Source organism: Sturnus vulgaris, chromosome 6, assembly GCF_052056855.1.
Source record: "Sturnus vulgaris isolate bStuVul1 chromosome 6, bStuVul1.hap1, whole genome shotgun sequence".
In the NCBI taxonomy this organism is placed as follows: Eukaryota; Metazoa; Chordata; class Aves; order Passeriformes; family Sturnidae; genus Sturnus; species Sturnus vulgaris.
The window spans coordinates 13,763,071-13,786,564 of NC_142248.1; the positions used below are offsets into that span (position 1 = coordinate 13,763,071).

A 23,494-nucleotide genomic window follows, 5' to 3' on the forward strand; every position below is an offset into this window, starting at 1 on the left:
TCGCGCCGCCGAAGCTGCCAGAGAGTCAGGTGGCTCCGGGATGCGCGGCGGCGGCGGCAGGAGGCGGAGGCGGGCGCGGAGGAAGCGGCGGATGGGGGGGATGCGGCGGCTCCTCCACGGCACACGCTGCTTGGTCTCGCCCCTGCCCGCGCTAGGCTGAGGCGGCCCCGCGCCGGGAAGCCCCGGCAGCGGCGGCGGCACCCGGTGCCGGCGGGCGCCGGGCCGCATGAACAATAGGCGGCGGTCCCGGCCCCGCCGCCCCCCGCAGCGCCCGGCTGCCGCGGGCGCCTCCCCCTATGGAGCAGCCTCGCCATGGAGCCCCTCACCGAGCTCAGCCAGGAGGGCGCGGGCGGCGGGGAGCCGCCGGGCGACGGGCCGCTCTGGACCGCTGTCTTCGAATACGAGGCGTGCGGCGAGGACGAGCTGAGCCTGCGGCCGGGGGACGTGGTGCAGGTGCTGTCCCGGGACTCGCACGTGTCCGGCGACGAGGGCTGGTGGACGGGCAAGATCGACCAGCGCGTCGGCATCTTCCCCAGCAACTACGTGAGCAGCGGCGTGCAGGCGGGCGGCCCGGAGCTGCGCGCCCGATACCCGCCGCCCCCCGCCATACAGCGTAAGGGCTCGGCGCGGCCCCGCCGCCGAGAGGGAGGGAGCCGGGGGAGAGACCCGGTTCTGCCCCCCTGTCGGGGGCTTGGGATGGGTACGGGAGGAGGGACGAGACCGGCGGGACTGCCGAGGTTGTGGGGGGAGCCGAAGCTCGGCCCTCCCGATGTCCCTGGGTGGAGGCCTGATCCGCTCCGACTGGCCCGGCCCTTTTGTGGGTCCTGTTGGAAGCCGGTGCCACCGCTGAGGGGGAAGGGAAGGCCCATCCCGGTGGCGAGCGGCCGTGGGAGGCCGCGGGCCCAGCTGGCGGTAGGGGGGGGGCCTGCGATGGCCTTCGGTGGCGAGCGGAGGGGCTACGGCATCTCAGCCCCCCCGCCCGGGGGCCGCCCCAGGCCCCCGGTGTGTGCCCTTTCCCACCCGCGGAGCTATTCCTGCTGCTCCAGTGCCCTTCTGTCTTCGGGCTAGCGCGCCGCTCCCTGGGAGGCAGAGCCTCGCTCACTGTGTTGTTAGCGTTTCAGCAACGCCGGGAGCAGTTTCCCATTGTTAAGACCTGTGTTTCTAGGGGCTGATAAATTTTCATCAAGCTACAGAATCCTGGGAGGCTGGGCAGTGATGGAGTCACCAGGGCTCTGGTCATTCTGCCTTTAAGAATATTCTTAAAGAAAGGTTGCTGGGAGGGAAGCAGGTTTTTTTTCTGAAGTGTTGATTCACTGCTAATACTTGCTCAGGATTATCCCACTTACTAACCAAAAGCTTACTATTTCTGACTGAAAAATTCCTAAGTTGACTTGTGTTACCAGGTTCCTCTGCCCTCTTACACATTCTGTCCTAAAATACCTGTGAATGAGTTGTATCCATGTTTTGGATATCTGGGCCTGCCTGAGGGTCACTTGACATGTGATGCTATGTTGTGATACTGAAGGCACTGAGGAATTGGTTTGTTTCCCTGAATTTCAGCACAGTTTTGAAGCCTTTGTTGGAGATGGAGAATAGGGCTGTTTCATCTCTACATTTTTTTAGTCACTATGTACAATTGTGGAAAGAAAAACAGTGTGGAATGGCTTTCTAGATCCTGTTTATCTATCACCATTGACAATTCAGGCAAGGATGCTTTTTTTGGAGGATCATAGAAAAATCTTCAGACTAGTAGGCTTTTCTAGAAAGAAAAGGAGTGAAAAGATGCTTTGTCCTATCTAGGCCATATCTCCAAGGAATACAACTAATAGCCTTTTTTCTTACTCTGTATTCTGCTTGAAAGCATTTAGGTAAAACTCAGAAATTTGTAGCATTGCCCTTGGGCTTGTAAAAGGACTAGGTGCTGTTCCTTTCTTTCATGCTGCAAGAGCATTGGTAAGTTATCTTTTCCCCACACACAGAAGGAGCTGTGAATGGATGCTTATTAGGTTTTGCTTTTGAGATACCTAAGAAAATCATTTCTACAGAACTTTTTGAACCCTCAGCTCCCGTCCTGTTGTGAGTGTTCAAGTTCAGGCTTTGTAACTGTGGATTCTCCTGTCTTGGTCTCTTTTCTATGGTTTGATAGTTGTGGAGTTGTACCTTCCCCCTTTGTCTTTGCCTTACTCTTCCCATGCTCCAACAGAGCTACACTATTTCTCTTCTATCAAGTCACCAACCATATGTTCATGACAAAGTAGAATTTATTGCCCTCCAGAGGTTTGTATAATGCTTAAGTAGTATGGGTTTTTTTAAAGGAAACAATGCAGTTTGGACAGGGGTTAAGGTTGGTTGCCATTGAATTGGATTTTTGAGTTGAGTATTAAAAGTCCTTTGCAAGGAATGCTATCCACTTTTAGAGATGATCTTAGTTTGATAGCTGTTTGGAATAGTAATCACCATCTACTGTTTAATACTTCATAGTTCAGTAAGTTCAGTTTTACAGGAGTGATGCAAAGTGTCATTCTGGGCATGCACCTCGCACAGAACCTATTTTTACTTGCTTTCCTGAAGTTTATCTATATATTTAATGAAAATTTGGAAGTATAAGTCCTAGAGGTTCTGTTTCTACTGAGAGCTGTACTAGTTTAGCTGGTAATTTTAGCCATCCACGTAGTGTGCTTGAATCTTGCCTTGGTCAGGATACCATGAATGATACAAGTAGCCTGTAGAGGCTGTCAGGAGTGGGCCAGCTTGAGGGACTCTCATCTGTGCTGTGGGCTCTTATACACTTCAGCCTGAATTAAAGTTTAATCATATGATCTAATAAGGGCTGATTAAACAGCACCTACTTTGCAGTTGTCGACATGGCCTCTGGTTCATGGTGTACAGGCTCTGTAATTCCTTACCAGCCCACAGAGGAATGAGAGTACTTCAGTTCTTGAATTCTGTACAGTCCTGTAGAACACATCTGCCAAATGACACCAGAGTTTAGTTTAGTGTGTTTAGAAATGTGTAGAAAAACAAGTATTTTGTGCCCTAATATAGCTGTATAACTCAAACTATGAAAGTGAATAAACTAATTCAGCAGAAAATACCTTTTGAAAGCGCTAAACAAATTTTTTTTTTTTTCTGAATAAGCTACCCCCGAGAGTGAGCTGGCCAGTTTGCCTTATAGAAATACACATTTTCAAACTAACTAGTGTCATACTTCCAGTTAAAAAAAAAAAAAAAAAAAAAAAGTCACACATTAGATTTCATGTGGAAGCTGAAGTCTCTCGGTTTTACATCTCACCCCTATTAATTTGCACCTCCAGCAGGGATGAGCTTTTTCTAATGGAAAATGGGTGGTGTCACACGAGCTGTTCTACTTTCCAGCCCTTCGGTTTCCTTTGCCCATCTTGTTCTCCTCCTTGCTGCCTTCCTTTCGCGCTTCTCCCCAGCATCGGGGCGGATGGGAGGAGGGGGTGTGGAGGGGGAAGGCCGGGGCGCTGCCCGCCGGGCTGTCCCGTCCCCGTCCCGTCCCCGCTGCCGCCGGAGCTGTCCCTTCAGCACCTGCGGGCCGGCGGGCGGCTCGCTCGGCGCCCCGGTGATGTCCGCTTAATCCGTGACATGGCCGAGCAGAGCAGCCGCTGTGAACGGCACCTGAACGCCGTCTGCCCGAGGTCGGCAGGGCAGGCAGTCACCCTGGTGGTGTGGGGTGCGTGTTTGTTCATTTTCAATCTTTTAACTGGCCTTGTCCCTAGGAGCAGGTTAATTGAGGATTCTAGCAGTGCTGAAATTCTACTGACTGAAGAGATAGAACTCAACATCTGATTTCTTTAGGTCTTTTCTTAGTGAGAAATACAAGAGTGACTCTTCATGTATTCTCAGTGATGGGGTAGTCTCAACTCCAGTAACATCTGGAGTTATTGTCATTACAGGCTTGTTCTAAAATTTCAGTGTTTCTGGTCAGAATCTATTCCTTTCATGCTTTCTAGTAATCTCTGTCTCAAGTGTTTGAACACCAAGGTTGCTACTGTAGGATTGAAATCTTCTTTGTTGTGCAAGTCCTTGAAGCTCAGAGCGTTACCCAAAATATGTATTCACAGTAGCAGAAAAATAAATTCTCTCTGTGTTCTGGACTGGAAGAGACCTTTTCTCCTTTTGGCAGACTTTCTTGGTCAGTCTTCTATCTTGTTTCCCATTAATCTTTTGTTCATGGAACACTAGGAAAAGCAGGAAAAGGCATCCTTATTAAAGTAACTCCTAGGTTTGACTAACTTACAAAAGTAAGCCAACTTCTAAAAGTCATGTTCAGGAAAGGTAGAGCTCAGACAAAATAGAAGCCTGCAGCTGTGGACAGAAGAGTTTGTATTAGCACCATACAGTTTTGTGACAAAATCTAGGCTTATACATCAGAAAGGCATTTGATTGGAATAAAGAGACTGGTTTATTCCAGTGGGATCTAACCTGCTCCCTTACAATCTTGATTTTCTTTCTACTAGGCAAAGCAGGGAAATCATGTCAGATTTGGCATTTCAAATGCAGGAAACTATTAAAATATTTGGTGAGTTTTGGTTTAAATCTTGCATCTGCTTAAAATTTCATTGACTGTTATTGGTAACCATGCAAATGTCAGACAGAGTAGCTTCAGTGGTAGCCTGCCACTGCTGTAAATTAAGCTGTGTCAGTGTTGTGTCAACTGTGTTTTCATTGGTCAGTATGTGAAATTTTCATTCTACATTAGTCAGTGTTGGATGGGTTCTTTTGGCCACCCATATAAACTGTGTTTAGTGTACAGTTGTACAGGATGCATTTTCTCATTGCTTTTGCTCCAGGTGCAATTTGTGTACTGAACTGAGACAGCTGCATCTGTAGATTTTTTTCCTATATGACGCCAATTAGCCACGACACTGTCAGCCTGTAAAGTATAGGTGTCAGTGTATGGGAATAGGAAGTCTTTGTAACAAAAATGCAGTGTGCACTTATCAAGAAATGTTTTTCTTATTGCTTGCTCTGTACACTCAGTATGTGGTTTGATCCATCTGTTTGTCACACTGTTGTCAGTAACGTCAGAACTGGTTAACAGATCTCTTGTGGGGAAAAAAGTCTGCAAAGCCTGGAGAGGTGTGGAAGAATAAGTGTGATTTGGGGAGGACTAAAATATTGTTGTGGCAGTTCAGTAAGAGACATTCAAATAAGGGACAAATAGAGAAGCAGATGCATTTTGTGTTGAGTTTTAGCTATTTTACGTTAAGCACTGTTGTGAACACAGTGAAGATTAGTTGGTGTGTTTTTCATTTTCAGAAACTTGTACTGTCACTGAGAGTTTAAGGGGGGTAGGGGCAGAGGCATCAGTATTATAAGGGTTTAACTATGCTAAGAGGAGGCTGTTTTGTTGTTTTACTGTTTACAGTGAGTACTTCATACCAGTTTTATGACACTGTAAGGTCTGTTTTACCATACCATTCAGCACCAAAAGGTTGTCAGAAAGGCTTCCTGCTTTCCTTTGTATTGTTTTGGAGTGAAAATTTGCCCTTCCTTCAAGGGCAAGGGTGAGGTTGGCCAGCATGGACCCTCAGGTGATGTACAGGCTGCATAGTTACTAAATGCTTACATCTTTTTTTTTTTCCCTCTTTCCCTAGTCCTAGAGATCGACTTCTCAGAGCTTGTTCTGGAAGAAATCATTGGCATAGGGGGCTTTGGAAAAGTGTATCGAGCTGTATGGATAGGAGATGAGGTTGCTGTCAAGGCAGCTCGCTATGACCCTGATGAGGACATCAGCCAGACCATTGAGAATGTCCGCCAAGAGGCCAAGCTCTTTGCAATGTTGAAACATCCCAACATCATTGCCCTCAGGGGCGTGTGTTTGAAGGAACCTAATCTTTGCCTGATCATGGAGTTTGCCCGAGGAGGATCGCTCAATAGGGTGTTGTCTGGTAAAAGGATACCTCCTGACATACTGGTGAACTGGGCAGTGCAGATTGCCAGAGGAATGAACTACCTGCACGAGGAAGCAATTGTTCCCATAATTCACCGTGACCTCAAGTCCAGCAACAGTAAGTGATACGTAGTGCACAGCCAGGGTGCTGGGATATGGTTTTGGGGAAAAAAAATCATACAAAGAAAAGAGAGGAGTAATATTAATAATGATCCTTTCTTGTGAACCACTGTATCCTCTAATTCAATCCCAGAAGGGTTTATTTTTATACAGTATGGTGTTACAGATCACAGGAAACATGTAAAAGCTTTCAATCTGTAGAAGCAACTTAAATGATTGGATGCAAAAGCAAGTGTGAATGAAGCATGCTTCGCTAGTAGTTCATATTCATATAGTGTCTAGGTGTTACTGGCATTTCAGCAGACTACTGTAGGTTAAAAAGCCTTATTGAACTTAAAATGTATATTATTCTTCCCCTTTCTGGAAGAATAAATGCGTCTTTGTAAAGGTGAATGCTCCTAAGCTTTCATTATACTTGCTAGATTTTGCTGTATAGATGAGATGCAAGCCTGTTTTCATAATGGGAGATTTAACCCATCCCAGCTGAATTGGATCTTCTCTTTATCCATCATAGAGCTAGTGTTGGCAGAAACATTAACTCGTGTGAATAAAATGTCCTTGTACACCCGGGACTTCAGCTAATATTTGTGATGCTTTACATGATACAGATCACCCATTAGAGAGCAAGGTGGACTGAACTTTGGTAGTTAGGACTGTGGAAATCACAGTGATTTCAGCTGCTCTGTAATACTCACAGCATTACTGTGCATTGCTTGGGTGTTTTTCTTGTAGTGTGTCTCTTTTCCCAAACTTTAACTTCTCAAAGTCAAATGCACACATAGGACATTATTTATGATTGTGGGAGCAAAGTGCTGCAGTGGTTTAAAGATCATGAAAGCTCCTTTCCTGATGCCTGTATGCTGCTGTTTAGCCTTTTTCTCTGCTTGTCTGTCTAGATGGCAAAAGCAAACACGGACCTGCATGTTGGCTGTGGTGGTTTATATAGGTGTGTTAGTATGAACTCCTTGTCATTTTGTCATTTATGGCTTGAGTTAATAAGAAGCTCTGTGAACTGGGTGGCTTGGATGCAGGCATATGCTCCCTTTTGCCTTGAGGGCAGGGACATTAGCAAAGAAATATGATGGATGGAAATTTTAATATCTTAAATAGATTCACTAGCACTAGCATTAACCATTGCAATGCTGTACATTTCCAGACCTTGCAGTATCTTCCTATGTTTTTTTGACCTCAAATCTTGTGGCCATGAATTTACTTAGTTGGTTGTTAAAGACTAAAAAACATATTTTTAGTTCTTGCTAGTGAGTTTGCAAATAGGAACTCTAAGAGCCTTCAAGTTTGTTACTATAAGAGCAATACTGTAGAAACTAAGTTTCCCATTTTGTTAGAGTAAGGCAATCTTAATGTTGATAAAAATGTCCTGATATCCAAACCCTTTCCTTACAGATGGCAAATATAGGCATGTTGATAAATGCTGTAAAATTAAGGAATGATTTGCTTAGTTAATGAATGATTGCATCTGTGAAATAAGAGATAATTGCCTTTCAGTGTTGAGCCTTTCCTCTTTACCTAAGAAACTATTTACTTGCTTATTTTGCTAACAAGCCATTAAGATTTCCTTACTAAGTGCTAGTTGAACATTTTTGAGGCTTAGAATGCAAGTTATTTCTAAGATTAAAAAAATGGTTGGTTAGCTTCTAGCACTTCACTGTTTTATTCAGACCAGAGGCTTCTAGTTGTAAAAGGGAAAAGCATCGAGAACCAACCCAACCAGAGTTGCACCCAGTGCACAGTGTTACCACCCAAACAGATATGGATGCTAGAAAACACCTGGACTGTTAGCAGCAAGAAAAAATGTCTCTTGTCACTATGATTCAGCACAGTGTAACCGTGCTCCACTGTAAATGGTTGGTGAGAAGTTGCTACATGTATTACTATAATTTCCCTCCTTTGGGAGGAAGCAATAATAAAGAAAGAAGAAGAATGAGTGGAAATGCCTCTGAAAGGATTCAGAGACGTTCTGTGTTTGAAGGGGAAAGAGAATTTACATGAAGGCTGTGACCAGGAGAGCATTGGATCTAGTAGAGAAATGATGGGTGTAGGAAAATTCTATCCCAGATAAGGCTGGAGCAAGCAGTATTACATTTGGGAAGCTAAACAAATGCAGGAGCTGGTACTGGAGGAAAGGACTTAAGATATTTAAAGGAAAAATTGCTGGTTTGTTTTTCTCTTTGGAAATAAGATAAATTAGTAACCTCAGGTATGGGCTTGACATATTGCAACAGCTGTTTATTAAACAAAATGGAGTTCTTCATTCTGTGCTGTGGTTGAAGAGAAATTTAAAAATATGTATGCTATTTTAAACATTTGAAATACATGTTTTTTTCTGAGTGTATCTACAGAGCAAGCTCGTAACTATTAGATTATGACAACGGTGGAGCTTTTTGTGGGGATAAGGGATTGTAGGATAAACAACTTTGAGCTGCCTAAGTCATGTCTTTCTTGATTACTCTGTCCCTGCACTGCTGAAATCCCTTTTCTCTTATATAGAATAAGCATCTTAGAAATTCCTCTTCTCTGTTTCTCATGGAAAGCTTTTTACTAGTTTTATCAAGGTTAGTGGACTTAAGTGTATTATTGCATCCTGATTAATACATAGCTTGCATTTTGCCTGTTTTTCTGATGAACTTAGTTTTCTCTATTAGTGTGGGGAATTAAGAGCAGGTTGTCTCCTTAGCTTTGTGCCTGTAGAATTACTTGTAGCATTTTCTTTGTGCAGGTTGCCACCCACCAGGTGACAGGCAGTGAGTGATGTGTCTGTGGTGAGGAAAGAGCTTCTGCTTGCAAGAATTTGGAAAGGATTCTTGCAGATGCATTTCTTACATGTACTAAACATCTGCAAGTGCTGTAGAGCTGTCATGGGAGCATCAGCTGTATTGATCTACTGATTGGTACTGCCTGTGTTGAGTAATGGATTGTGATTCTTGTACATCTCATCTTGCCTTCAAGCACCAGCTGGGATGTACACTGTGCATCTGAAGCTGCAGGATGAGTTAGTTTGGGAGTTAGGGAACAAGATCAGGCAGTGGGGAAGAGCAGAGTTGCCTTATTTAAAATCAATTTTTCTGCTAGAAGAGAAGAAAATCAGAGAATGCTTTGTTGTCAGATGTCTGCTTATATTTAGGCAGACACAGAATTCATAAGGACAGTATTTGTTGATGACTCTTTTAAGCAGGTACATTACATTTTGAACATATCAAGTGGGCACCCTAATACAAGTCTGGAAATTACTCCATTATATAAGGATTTGGAAAAAATATCCTTTTTGATTTAAACTATTGCCCTTGGTGGACCCAGATAGTATGTACCAAAACATGCTCAGAATAATTGTCAACATTTCTGGTAGTGTAATAAGTAACATAGGGTTTCGAATACTTTGGGAGATAACTTCATCTGAACTGAACTTCAGATGATTATTTGAAGATTCCAGGAGGTGTCTCTTTCTTGAGATACTCCTCATCAAAAAACACTCCAAATCAATTGTCTGTTATTCATCCTTTTTGGTTAAAAGAGGGAAATGTTTTCTGTTCTATAGGTTTTCTTAATTCTTTTCTTCTTTACATTTTCATAACTTTACATTTAATGCTAATACATTTAGAGTGTAGGAAAAGTGCTCTGTACATTTAGTACCATGTTTGTTTGAGGAAGATTTATTATAAATCTTGGAAGTTCTGAAGCTGCCTGTTTTATTGCTTTGGGGACGCAGTCAGGAAGTGAGTACAGAAGGGTCTTTACAGAATGAATTGTACACCTATGATTTAGTTTCAGAGACCCTGAAATTATTTTGTTGAGTTTGAGTTCAGCTGGCAGTAAGTCTGGTAGATAATGTTCCAATGGCATTACCAACTCGTATGTCAGTCATATAACTACATGAGAGAAAAAAGATAATTTAGGAAACTATTTAGTACTGCTGTGTGAGGAGATAAGTATTTCTCTTTTTATTTCGGGTATTTGATTTAAGGGATTCAAGTTATTCCGTATGAAAATTAATCTTCTTAATCTGACAGAATCCTCAGTGGCTGCTGCTGCTTCTCTTCATGTGGTGATATTTCCAAACTTTCTTGGTCAGCGAGTCACTGAGCATATATTATAGAATTCTTAGTAGGCCTTTCCCAATGTGAAAGCACCTAAATCATCTAAATGCTGAGCTATAGAAAAAAAAGCAACTAGAAATGCCCACTGAAGTCAATATCACTGTATTTAGAATAGCTCTTCAGAGTTTCCCTTGCTTTTATCTCTCATCTCTGATTCAAGTCTTATTTCTGGCCAGAGAAAAGTACCTGGCATATTATGCTTAGGATCAAAAAGGAACGGTCCTGTTTATTTTAGCGAAGTATTGCAAATAATGAAGTTGGTCCTGTTTGTCTGTCAATGTTAGATGTGCCAGCATTGCTATAGGAATAAAGCCAATTAACTAATACTGTGGACAGCTAGTAAGAGTATATTTGATTTTCTTTTTACTGTCTCAGCAAAACATGTTTGTTGTTTGCACTACATTGAAAGATTTTGCTGAGGGTGTTCATGCCAGTTAGCAAAGATTAGCAGCAAAGTGACATCACCAAGGTCAAAGAAAGAGGAAAGGACAGAAGTCAAAATAAACCCCAACAATTCAGATTCAGCCAAGTCAGTAGTTCTTCCTTTCAAGTTATTTGAAGTCTTTACCTCTCCTACTTTTTGGACCACCAATGTTACCTTGTGATGTCCCGAGATTCAAAGCTCTGCCTTTCTAAAGGAATTCCAAACTCTGCTATAGCTTTGCTTATTTAACGTAGTTAAGCCTTTATCTGTTCATAAAGATGCCAGTAGAGCTGACTTTCCACATGGTTTATGGAGAGTTGTTCCTAGGACTTATAATATTCCTTGTTTTCTTGTTTTAATCCAGTCACAGCTGACACTCTCCTGTTGGCCTTTTCAGAGCAGGAAAAGTACTTGTAAAGCTCCTCCTCTGTGTGGCAGAGGTGTACAGGACTCTGCCAGAGTCTGCTGAACGTACGTTGGCAGAGCAGTTTGGAATTCTGCACGGTTATTATTGCTGCTTCTGGTAATTTGCTGACTAACTCTCCAGTGTTGTACCTTGTATCAGAATGGATTTCCTTTGTCAGTGCCATTAAATGACTGAGTAATGCTTCATGTAAAATATAGTGAAGCTATTTCAGTGATATCAGAATGCTTTTCACTGGGCAAATAATTGATCTGGCTTTAGTTGGGTAGTCCCTTGACTTGTAAGAGGAAAATGGTAAAAAGGTGAAGTTATGTGTGGGGGTCGGGTGGTGTGAAAGACAGCAGCTTGAGGTGAATTTTCAGGGAGCAAAAATCAGTAAAACTCCTTTTTTTTCCTTTTTTTCTAAGTTTAAAAATTGTGTACAGTAGAAATCAGGGCTTTCAAACAACCTGGATATACTCCTAAGGCTGATGAAAAATGACTTCAGGTTCTGCCCTTATGCAATTACCTGATTCTGTCAACAAGCTATAAGATATTGCTGATGGTGCATAATTCCTAGTTCTGGTTATTCTGCTTATATTTCTCTTTCTTCCCAGATTTTAATCATTTGTGCTGATATCCTGGCCACTTGTATTTAGTTAATAGAAATTCTAAATAGCCATAATTTTTTGCATGTGGTAATATAATGAGGAAATTGATGCTGTTAATACTATGCATCTTAATTGAAAAGAATGGAAAAAATTATGTATTATTAGTGCAGAAGATGTAAGTTATGTGTTGCTAACTTTTAAGATATTAAAATACCAGGAAATCACTGAAGTAGGGTAACAGTTTATAAGTTGTACTTCGGTACTTTATTGGGTTTTTTCATTACCTTTTTAAAATTAATGCAGCTATTTTCCTCTCAGAGAGGTCCTACAGATGCTTTCATGTTGCATATTTTATGTCTTAATAGCTTTCTGAGAATTCCAGAATGAAATACATATTCTGCAAATCATTTGTTTTAGTTGAATATAGATTGATATCTTCACTGTTAGGTGCAAGTAAAAAATATGAAATCTTTATGAAATAAGCTTGAAGTCCACAAGAGCATATTGGTGTCCTCCTGAGCACACTAAGTAGTAGAAAGGCAAATTCACAGATGGAATCTGTTGCCTTCACAGACAAGTATGGAAAGAATACCTCTTGTTTTTAATGAATAAAGTTGTGTCTATTACATTTGAAACCCTTGCTAATATCCTTTTCATATAATTGAGCCATTGTGTACATTTTTTGCAGAGTTCTCCCTGCTCCTAAGAAAAAATAACCTCGAGTTGTGGTGTTAAGCACTTTATTCAAATGATGCATATGGAAGCACAGAACAGACCTAAGCACTGCCATGCAGCAGGGTTCGTAGGCATCCCCTGAATTCACAGTCTGACCATCTGTGACAGAGCTGGGAAAGATCTGTGTTCTGAAATTTCTAAGGAGCCAGTTAAGGGTGAGAACAGCCTTGTGGTATTTCTGGGAAGCTAGAATAGTTCTTTGATCTCCACTTTTTTTGGAGAGGGTTGTTTCTTCCACATCATTAAACTTAATTTGAATTTTGACTGACTTCTGTCAGCAGCTTCACTTTTGCTTTTCTTATCAAACAATTCCATTCAGAATTTCAACATATCTGAAACAAACTCACTCTTGAAGCATCAGACATTAAACATAGTCTTGCTCTTTGAAGTGATGATTCATCATCCAAGACGATTTTTAAATTTTAAGTAATATCCCATTTTGAAGACTGTGTATATTTCCTTATGACAGGACAAGGGAAATCTTAAGCCATTTGAAAGAATATGGGGTATACCACATGATTTTAGGTAGCTGCTTTTTGGTACGTGTTTGATTTCTAAATCTAGGATAGTTTGTTATGTTGGTGTGACTTTGATTGCCAAAAGGTTGCCAAAGTTGACTGGCGTGTCTGCTAATTGCTTGTTAATTGTCCAATGGCTAATGGAAAGTCATCCTGAGACCCAAGTTTTTTGCAGATATGAAAAAGAAATAGTAACAGAACCTCATGCACTGAGAAAATTAACTATTCTAATGCATAAAAATTCAGAATTATGTTGTTTGGTTTCATCACTGTTTCTTAAGTTCAGAAAGAAGAGCTCTTGCCAACAGAACAGTGAATCATTGTGTCCTGGCCTGTAGAATCGTCATTGTGGTGGTAATGGCAGTGTGGTGCAGCATCACTTAGGGTCCTCTTGGGAAGGAAGTAGCCAGAGGACACACAGCCTTCCAATGAACTGTTTGTATTACTGCCACACACAGCCCTTCCACTCTGCTTTCCAGAGGCTTTGTTTTATTGCTCACACATTTATTATAAAAACATTTTTTATTAAAAAAATACCCTCCCAAAAGAGAAGGTATTGCCTTGTGCACATATAGATTCCAAATAGTCTCTGAAATTCTCTATGTGCTTTGAATGCTGTATGTCTTAGTATGGGATAATTTTTACAGCTACAAGCCAAGCTCCCAGTTTTCTGTACATCCATCTCTGATGTGTTGTGAAACAGACTCCTGGATTTTGCTTTGGCCATTGAGAAATACTAAGACTCTCCTGTTCATATTACAGCTGGAAACATCTAAAATGCAAGCATGGCTTCCTCCTTGCCTATGTATAGACTAATTGTTGAGATGAATAGCAAATGATAGTCAGTGTGTCTGCAGCTCCATTTACTAGTAACAGGTAAATACTTTTACCACTAAGATTTTGTTTATTGCAACAATTTGTGCTTAAATTGGGCATTCCTGGGAGGTTCCTGGTTTACTATAAAGAAATGCTAGTATGAATAATTGCTGTAAGGATGGCACGTGTAAGGGTGGTGGGATGTGTGTGAACCAGGCCATGTGGTCCACCTACCACAAAAACATTGCATTTCCTGTTGTTTCTCCTTTTGAGTATGAGCCTATGGAAAGATGTTCGAGAATAGACTTTAGTTCTTTTTGACTTTGCATTGTTCAAGGATCCTGAGAATAAGGAAAATCCCATAACTTTGATTAATAGAACTCAATATTCCTAATTCTGCTTGTTGAAGTGTTGTCAGTATTGCCCTGGGTTTATTGATTAGCTTTTTCTTATTTGATGTAATCAGTCACATAATATGTGGTTTTGATATGATTATGGCCATCTGGTAACCAGGGAGTATTCCTAATACTTCATCAGATTATTGTGTAGCTAGAATCTTTAATCACAGGGTAAGCTGGGTCAGAAAAATTCTATCAGAAATGTAGCACATCAAAAAGTGAACAGCTTTTTGATAGCTCTATTGAATGAGTAATCTTGTGTGGACTTTCATGTACAACAGCACAGGAATGCCCTCTTTCTCAGCAGCTGGCAACTTTTCTGCTCACCTTAAGGTCAAACTGCAGTATTCAAGAATTTTCTTGAATTTTACTGTTGTTAGATGTGGCTTGTTGCTGATTGTACATCTAAGAGCCTTTTAACGTTTGTTCTGATGAATGGAAATAAACCCTCCCCCTTTTAAAAATGCTTTAAATTAAATCTGATTTTAAAAACCCAATATAACACCCCAGCTTCTGGTGTGGATCGTGCTGCTGCCTGAGAAGTTCTTATGTCTTTCTTACCTTCTAGATTTTGGAGTAACAGCTTATTCTATGAATGAGTTGGTGTTGGGGTTATTGACTGTTTCACAAAGATGTCTTAATTAACCAAAACAAAACAATTTGGGCTACCTTTTTCCATCCAATTTCATGTTTATGTTTGCCTGGAAACAGCTCCCACTGAACCAGCATTATTATTAAATTTCTTTTCAGACAGTCTCTTGAGTGATGAATGATGAATGTCATTCATGTGATTTTACTCTTCCTTTTTCTTTTCTTGTTGTTGCCTAATACAGTTCTTGATTTGTTGCAGGCTTTCAAACTGATACGGTTTGGCAATGCCCTGTGTTGAGTACAGATGTAATTATATTTTTTCCTTGGAGCGTTTAACTAATTATGAAGAGTACAGTAATCCATGCCTGAGCTAGAGGTTGTTCCAATGTCAGCAGTATGGTAGGATTTAGTCTGAGAATAGCTTTATTTTTCCCAGAAACTCACCTGAGCATTCTCCAGGAGCATTCCAAGTGTTTTGTACGGATCACTAAAGCGTTAAGACTTTTTACAGCCTGGCTAGGTGAAAGGATCGATTCTAAATATATCGGGGCTTTGGAGGCCTTTCCTCTCCCCTCCCCCATTATGCATTAGCTCTTTAGAGTTACTGCACTGCATGGCTTAAAATCCAAGAACTGCTGTGCTGTCACATCCATCACCTCCTCTAGGTTGATAGAAGAGGACAGTTGTGCAGCTTTATGGATTTACTGAACCCTGACTCGTACCCAGTAATTAAGAAGGTATTGGTTCCAAGGTGTACATACATATTTTTAAAATGTACTGTTGCTGAATGGTTAATAATAAAAGAGAGAAAATATTTGCTTATTACTAGAGGCAATATTTGTGATTTTTGGCTTTGCTTCTAAGATATGAAATTTTGAGTGGGTCCTAGATTCTGTCCTCTCCAGGATCTTATGCAACACTTATCCTTCTGCACATCAAACAGATGTTAGAATAAAGATGCAGTCCTACTGCATGAAATGAATGGCACAGTGCCCAACAGAAGGTAGGTAAAGGCTACATGTGGAAAGCCCGGACTTATTCCATGTGCAGATCTGTTAATCACTTTAAGTACTTTGAATGCAGGATCAAGAGCAGATTGCTCATTATCTGGATACTTGTGAAGCAAAGCTGTGCTGGCTGATTGTGGAAGGTAGAGCTAAAATTGCAAATTAGATTTTGGCAGGCTGTTACAATATGAGGTCTCATTTTGGAGCGAATTTTTGAAATCCTTTCTCAAATGCTTCGTTCTGTCCTCAAGACAGAATGCCAGTGTACTTGCCAATAGGACTTAATAATTAAAAAAAGGATTGCCTGGCAACGTCAGTCCCTTGTTCCCTTTGCAATAGTGCTGCTTTTTTGACTTGTTAGGCAAACTGCAGACTTGATAGCTATCCCCTGACTCTCTGAGACAATGCAGCAGCATGAAGCAGTATATTAAGGCTATCTTTTTATCTAACATCTAGTATTTACCACCTCCAGCATCTGAGCTGACATGTGTCTTGGGAAGTTTTGCTTATTTATAGGAGGGGAGAATACAATTGGAACAATCAGACTAAGTTCAGTGAAACCATCTTCTATGCAAGAATACTTTTGTTTCATTTATGAATAATTGTCTCCTTGAAATAAGGACTGTTCAAAAGCTAGAGGAGAATGTTTAATACTTGTGTTACTATAGTACCTTTTGTATAAAAACCCTGAGGATTTCACACTGAATTGCATTTATTCAGAGTACAGTGGAACTTTATATTCTTTTTCATATAAAAGCAAGTAGAAAAAGTAGTAATTGTCAGTCTTAATTTAAAAGTATTAATCCACATTTGCATGAATTTCACAGCCTTGCAGTAGTTGAAAGAATTTGGTCTGGAAATAGATCTAGAAGACAGTGAAAGGGATTTGTGCAAAGTGCAAATTATACCTATATTGTGGGGAGATGAGTGAAAAATATTCTGTAGGCTGAAATTGTCTGTCCCAGTTGTGAAATTCCAGCGTCTGTGTGTGTGTCAGAGAAAAATTGAAATTAAAATAAAGCTCCTTCAGAGCTCTCCTCACTTGCATAAGTATTCTGTGGTCTGAAAAACATCCCTTAGAAAACATACGTGAAAAGTGAAAGAGAGAAAAGATTCTTTGTTCAAAGCAAAATTTCCTGTAACAGATTGGCTCAGTCTTGGACATACTCTGCTGTGAGTGGGTGGCAGAGTCTGGATCCTGTGATATTTCTCAGTCTTTTATCTGCTCTGGCAAACCTTCGACTTCAGTAAGCCTTTAGCTTTCTTGGGAAATTTGTGTTAAGCAATTTTTGGATAAATTTGGATTTTTTTGGAAATGGAAATATTTTCTGTTTTCAACTCTTGCACTTGAGACTTCTGCTGTTTTGGTGGCAGAGGGAGGTTTTAATGGTAGCACCTTCCCATATGGGCCTGGATTGCTCTTAAATCATGCCATGGAAATGACCTGCATTATTTAGAACTGAAACCCTGCTCATGTTTTGCATTTAAGGATCTTGGAGTGAAAGAGTGTTGGTTTTCATAAAGGTTTCATTTTGTTCTTTCATTAAAGTTCCTGTGCCTGGGATTTGGTGGCCTCAGTGTCTGATCTGTCTCTTTACAGTACCTGAATTGTCTCAATGGGGGAAGTAGATGGGCTGATGCTTATTCACCATCTGACTACTTTGGTAGTTTGCATTTTGGTATTTTGCATTTTGGTCAGTAAAGCCACAGTTGGCTTTCCTGTTTTCAGGATGGAGAAAGAAATAAAATGTGTCCAATATTCCCCCTCACAATGGTACTTCAGCCAGTGGTCTTTCACATTCCAGCTATGACAGGGTAAGCATTAGTTCCCTTCTTTGTAATTTCTAGGTGGCCTTAGTGATTTTGAAAAACCGTGATTGTACAGTAGCAGATGAGCAAAGGTCTATGGGAAAACAAATCTGGTACTAGGCTGTTGTGTCCATTGGTGCTTCAGTTGCTCTGGAATGATCTGCAGAAACCCCACTTCCAGCACCTTTGAGGGTTTCAGGCCTTCTCAGAGTTACATCATCCAGGTGCTGTATCTCTTTGGTAGCTGGCAGTCAGGGCCTCACCTGGGACATCCACCATCCACTTCGTCTCCAGGTGCAGGAGCTCCCTTTAAGCTCAGGCTTGCTTGAAGTACCTTTTGTAGTCAATTTTTCTTACATTTGTGGCTAAAGAGCTTCTGATACTTTGTTCTCCCAACCTGTCTCAAAGCACCAGTATCTACCCTAGCATGCTAGAAACACTATTAAATGGTACATGTCTCTATGAAAAATTGATAAAGCTTAAAAATATAACCGTAAAATATGTGAGTTAAAGTTGCTTTATCACTAGGTAGTAATTTTTTTCATAGTCTGCCTAGAACTGTTGTATTTCAATAAAAGAATAGTACTCTGACACTAAAATCTGACTGCATTGTCTCCACTGGGGAGAAGTTATATGGAAGTTAAGTATGCAGCCAGCAATCATCCATCAAGTCAGAATTATATCCTGGTGTACCACAGATGACAAATCCAGCTCTTTTCCCCCACAGTAGGTTTCCTTGTCTTCAAACCTTCTCCCTTATATCTTTCTGTATGCTTTCAGTTTTCATTGCACTCAGTCCTGCTCTTATTTCTTTTTGTATTTCTCCTTCACCTAATTATTGTGACCATTTCCATCAGGCCTGACATTCATTAGCTAATAGCTTTCTATTCTTGTGTGCCAGGTTTACTGAGTAGCATAACGCACAGATAATTGACTCGATGTGAACTGTGAGCTGGACTATGCAAGAGACTGTCTTAGATTTTTTTTTTTTTTTTTTTTTTTTTTTTTTTTTTTTTGACAAATTTTTCCACATTTCTTAATACACACACACATTCTCTGGACTGGGAAATGGAACATGAAGTTGTTGATATAGCTGTTGTCATGAAGTACTGGGGTGATGGACAGTTTGGTGGTTAACTCCTGTGGTGGTATTGCAGGGTCATCGTGATTTCGTTGCTATTGTTACCAGCTTTTGCCTGTTAAATCAGAAACTTCTTTATTTTCTTGTTGTGCTATGTGCCAAGTAAACTGGGAGTACAACAGCAGAAAAGTAGAAAAAGCTGAAGCCAACTTTTGGTATGCCTGGCTGTTCATACTATATTGTGCAGTAGACAGCAGCTCCTTTCTTCTTTGATAGATAAAAGTGGGATATTTTTGCTGTGGAAGATCATACTGTAGTAGTTCCTTTCTGAATGTTGTTCTACTTATGAAGTGATGAGTCAGCTTGTAACACAAGTAAAGCAAAGGAGTATTCTGTTCAGCACTAAACTATGCAGATTAACCTAATCCTTTCTTTAGGCTCAGAAACCTGAAAAAGGCAATTATGACCAACACTTAATGTTGACGGTTGAGGAGGAATTTTGTACCAGTTCTTTGATGTTGCTAGCAACTGGATCAGAATATATTAGTGTTTATTTTTCCTTACTTGCTTTTCCCCATTGCTTTGGCCCATTGGATGCCAAGAATGCTGTCCAAACTGTTCAAAAGTGTATCTGCAAATTAAAACAACCATTCCAAAAGAAACAAGCAAAAATCTGACAGTTACTGTCTTCCAGGGGGAGTATCTGTTTGTGAAAGGAGGATATAATGTGTTTCCTCATTCTGCTGGTGTAATGTGAGCAGAACAGAGAATTAAAACAGCAGCCGTTAATTTTGTTGCCAAATTTTTTTCTTAATTTCCCTTGTGAAAAATTTCCTTTGGTGAAAGCAATCTACCTCTTTAAATTAACTTTCTTTGTGCCTATTGGAGGTAATACAGCATTGGATTAAAAATAGGAGCTATATGACTGAGGTTTTGTAGTCACCACCTTGAAACCTAAATAAAGATTCATTATATTTGTTTTAGTCATCGGATTGGAAGATTTACTCCAGATGGTTTTTCTGTTTGTGTAGGATAGAGGAGCATGTTTAGAAGGAGAGTAGATGGGTTTAAGAAGAAAATTAAAGGAAAGGGGTAGAAATGTATATATTGCAGCAGAAGGAAAGAAATTCAGACTTAGAGTTTCTAGCGTAATTGGAAAGAGGTAATACAAATAAGCTGGGTTAAACAGAATGAAGAGTGTATCAACAATGCAGTTATTTGCATTGCAACACTATAGCAAAGTTCAAAATAGTCCCAAAACAAAATTTGCTCAGCAGTTTTAAAGCTCCTAATGCAGTTGCTAAGAAGTAGAAGTGATAAATAGTAGATGTGGTTTACCCAATCTCTTAGGGTTTTTTAAAACATAGGTACAAGTAGATCAAAGGATATGCAGCTTTATGCCCCTCAAAGGTTATACATCTTTGTATCCTTATCTTTTATCTTGTTGTGGTATATCTGTAGATACATATGTAGTGAAAAGAGAGCTGTATAATAATCTGGAAATGACGTCTTACTTGCATTAAAGCTTTGGGTGTTTGTCAGTGATGTTCATCATTGATTTTTTTCAACTGATTAAATTATTATTAAGGTGAGTGGTGCAAGATGCAATGAGAGATGACCTTCAGCTGCCTTTGTGGGAAAAGGGACAGTTTTACTTAAGACTTATTTTAGAGTAGTGCCAGTTTGGATTACATTAACTGGCATGCTAATAGAACAATATGTTTCTGACAACTTAATTTTAAAGATGTTTAGACCACTGAGGTAATCTTGGAATGATAAGTAAATTGGTTTTCACCAGATGTCTCTCTAACATCTTGTGTTTTGGGCAACTTCTGTAATTGAAATAGCTTGCCTATACCAGACCACAGAGATTTATGTGGCTTGAGTAAGCACTTAGCACAGATGTGCCTCTAGTCATGACAGGCTCCTGTGGAGGGTAATTCGGACATATGCTTGGAATCCCCTTCTGTAGAGGCTTTGTCTTTTCTCTGACTGTTTGGAGCCTGGGAAGGCTGCTTTCTGAGAAGCTGGAGTTGGTTTCCTGTAAGCCAGCTTTCGTTGTAATGATCCACAGCAATAGAGGGGGGAAAACAGGAAGGAGAAGACATTCAGCTTTTGAACATGGGAGGCTGTGGCAGGTGTTCATCTGTCACAAGCATGCAAGACAGAATTTAATCTCTATAGAAATGTTTATTACTTGCCTCAAGGGCAACCCTTCTGTAGTTTTATCTACTAATTTATGGCGGAGTTGTAACTTGGCGAGCTGTTAATTAAACTGTTAATTTTTGTAACTTCAGTTTGTATTCCTTCAGAATTCATTTTGTCTTCTGTTTTGCCACTTAGAACTAACCAGTGGTTTTGAGACCGTACACAATGTCCTTAATCACAAAACTTTGAAGCTGCAGGTGCCAGTATTTTCACTGCAATGATTTCTCCTCTGAAAGGCATCTGTCTCCATAGTGACTTGTCATGATGAGACAGAACTGAGATCCAGCAGTAGGAACTACATGAAGGCTGAAGGAATGATGGCATTTTAGAAATCTTAACCAAGTTGGTTTTTATATTGCTGTGAATACTAAGGCAAATGTTTTTTGTCTTTCTAGTAAAGCATAATAATTTAGAATTTGGTGGAACAGGAGGAACAGCTGACTCAGTGTCAGATAACATTGTGTCAGTCGTATTTAGGTGGATCTGTTCCTGTGATGTTTGTTTTCAGTACAAATCTTTGTTTAAGCAACAAAAGCATCTAAGTTGGCCCTGGCTCTAGAAAAGAAACCCTCATTCTACTTGAAGCCACTGGTAGACAGCTGTGACTCATGAAACTGAGAATCGCTAAGATCTGGGGGCTTCCACAGGCTTAATGACTTTCAGTAAGACTGACATTGGAATCTATGGAAAGCCTGCTAGCTATTAATGTACATACTGAATGGTGCTAATACTGGGGAAGGTAAATTGGCTTCACCTGACCTTAGGAAGTTGGTTTCCATTGCTTTCAACTCTGCTAGAAAAGCTGCTAGCTCAAATCACAGACAAGCATAAGAGGATCCTGGGTACATCTTTAAATGGTACCAGCATTGACAGAGTTAACACCCTGTCACTCTTTGTCTGGATTGAAACTGGCATGCCATGCCTTATTGCCTTTCCTCTTTGTTACTGCAACTTGTTTTGGCCGAAGCAGAAGCCAAAGCATCACATAGATGGAAGCCTCTATCAAAAAGTACTGATAATATAACTATGACAAATTAGGAAATTTTTCACAAGAGTCTGATAGGAAAATATCTTAATGCTTCTTGTACGGCACCAAAGATTTCTTGAAGAATATGGAGGAAGCTCAGTAAACATGTTCATTTCAGAGAAAAAGGACCATCTCATCATAACCTAGATAAGAGGAATCCCAGTATTTAATTTCTACCTTTATATCTCAACTCTCTAATGTGCCTTGACTGACTGTTGCCTTTCAGGACTTGCACTCTGCCTGGCTTTCAAGGGATAAAACAGTAGGGTTAAATCAAGGGTCAGTAATGACTCTTGAAAGTCCATGTGGTAATAAAGTTCTTAGTACACTCACAGTGGTTGAAATTGCACAGCTAAATCATATGTATCTGGATGACTGCCTGATCTAAAGAAGGTGTTGTGAAGAATACAAAGGCATATTTGATCATATTCATTCTATGCTGGAGATGTTGAAGAGCTGTCTTGCTGGACAGAATTTCTTTGAGCTGTAATTAATGTCTCATTGTCAAATGCTTATTTTCTGGAGGACAAGTTCCAAGTCTTTCAGGATTGTATGAAAACATACATGAGCACTAATGGATTATTACTCCTGTAAGGACATGCATGCATGGTACTCTTCACTGAAGGTTGCTGACCATTTTAGTGTTACTTTAAGCCACCGTGCTTTCCTTTGCACTTGCACAGTATGCAAAGAACATGGTGATTTCCTATATTAAGTTTCTTTGCTGCAGCGTTTGGGTGGTGAAAGCTGTCTGAATGTGCTTGTAATACCTGATTTGCTTCACCAGTCCCCTTTACACACTGCTGGTTGGTTCCTACCATGCTACTTAAGATCAGCTTTTAGCTTGTGCTGCAGAGGAAAAAGAGGAGCAGTAGTACATAGCAGACCTTCATCTACCATTTGGCTGGCTCTATGTGTGCACACAGGAAGAGATTTCTTGCATGGGCCTTGCTGAAACAGGGAAAGGCTGATCCACCCCTAATAAGCTGACACATATGCTTCATGTTTCTGCTGCTTTGGGTCTCGTTCTTCCCTAGTTGCTTGGTCCATTGTCTTTGCTGCCAGTTTCTCTTTTGAAGGCTGGGAACGTGAAAGATTTTCTGTTAAATTTTCTGCTTATTTTAAACCTCTGTATCACTTGCAGATCTTTAAAATCAGCAGATAAGATTGAGATTTACTTCTTTGTGTATTAGCTGCGTTTTGGTGTAAGTGCTCTGTATCTGTGCCTGAATTTGTTTTGGTAGTGTAGTAGGTTCACCCTGGCTGGATTCCAGGCACCCACCAAAGCCCCCCCTCTGCCATTCCCCTCTACACCTGCACAGGGCAGAGAAAATATAGCAAAGGGTTCATGGGTTGTGATAAGGACTAGGAGAGATCACTCATCAAATACTATTACGGGCAAAACCAAACTCGAATTAGAAATACCAATTGAATTTATTAGTAAAAAAAATCAGAGCAGGATAATGAGAAGTAAAACAAGATCTTAAAAGGAAACACCTTCCCTCCTTCCCAGGTCTATTTCCTCTCTGCACCAGCACAGGGAGACAGGGAATAGGGGTTATGCTCAGTTCATCACACATTGTTCCTGCTGCTGCTTAGGGAGAGGAGTCCTGCTGCTGCTCCGGTGTGGGCTCCTTCCTACAAGAGACAGACTCATGCTGGAGAAGGCCATGGAGAACGATCTCACAGGCAACAGCTCCACAAAGTGACGTGG

The 23,494-nt window shown here is 40.7% G+C and overlaps 1 protein-coding gene across 2 annotated transcripts in view; it reads left to right on the forward strand.

Annotated features, from left to right (window-relative positions):
- Positions 1 to 312: 312 nt before the first annotated feature.
- The window catches only part of MAP3K9 (mitogen-activated protein kinase kinase kinase 9), a 56,080-nt gene continuing 32,898 nt past the window's right edge, over positions 313 to 23,494 (forward strand). The window contains exons 1-3 of one of the 2 annotated variants that reach the window (XM_088167058.1): positions 589 to 613; positions 4,485 to 4,546; positions 5,625 to 6,038. In XM_088167058.1, the coding sequence (XP_088023184.1) occupies positions 4,501 to 4,546; positions 5,625 to 6,038 (460 nt within the window). In that variant the 5' untranslated portion in view covers positions 589 to 613; positions 4,485 to 4,500. Of the gene's footprint in view, positions 614 to 4,484; positions 4,547 to 5,624; positions 6,039 to 23,494 lie in introns of both variants that reach the window. The other variant, XM_014869377.2, reaches the window with a different exon arrangement.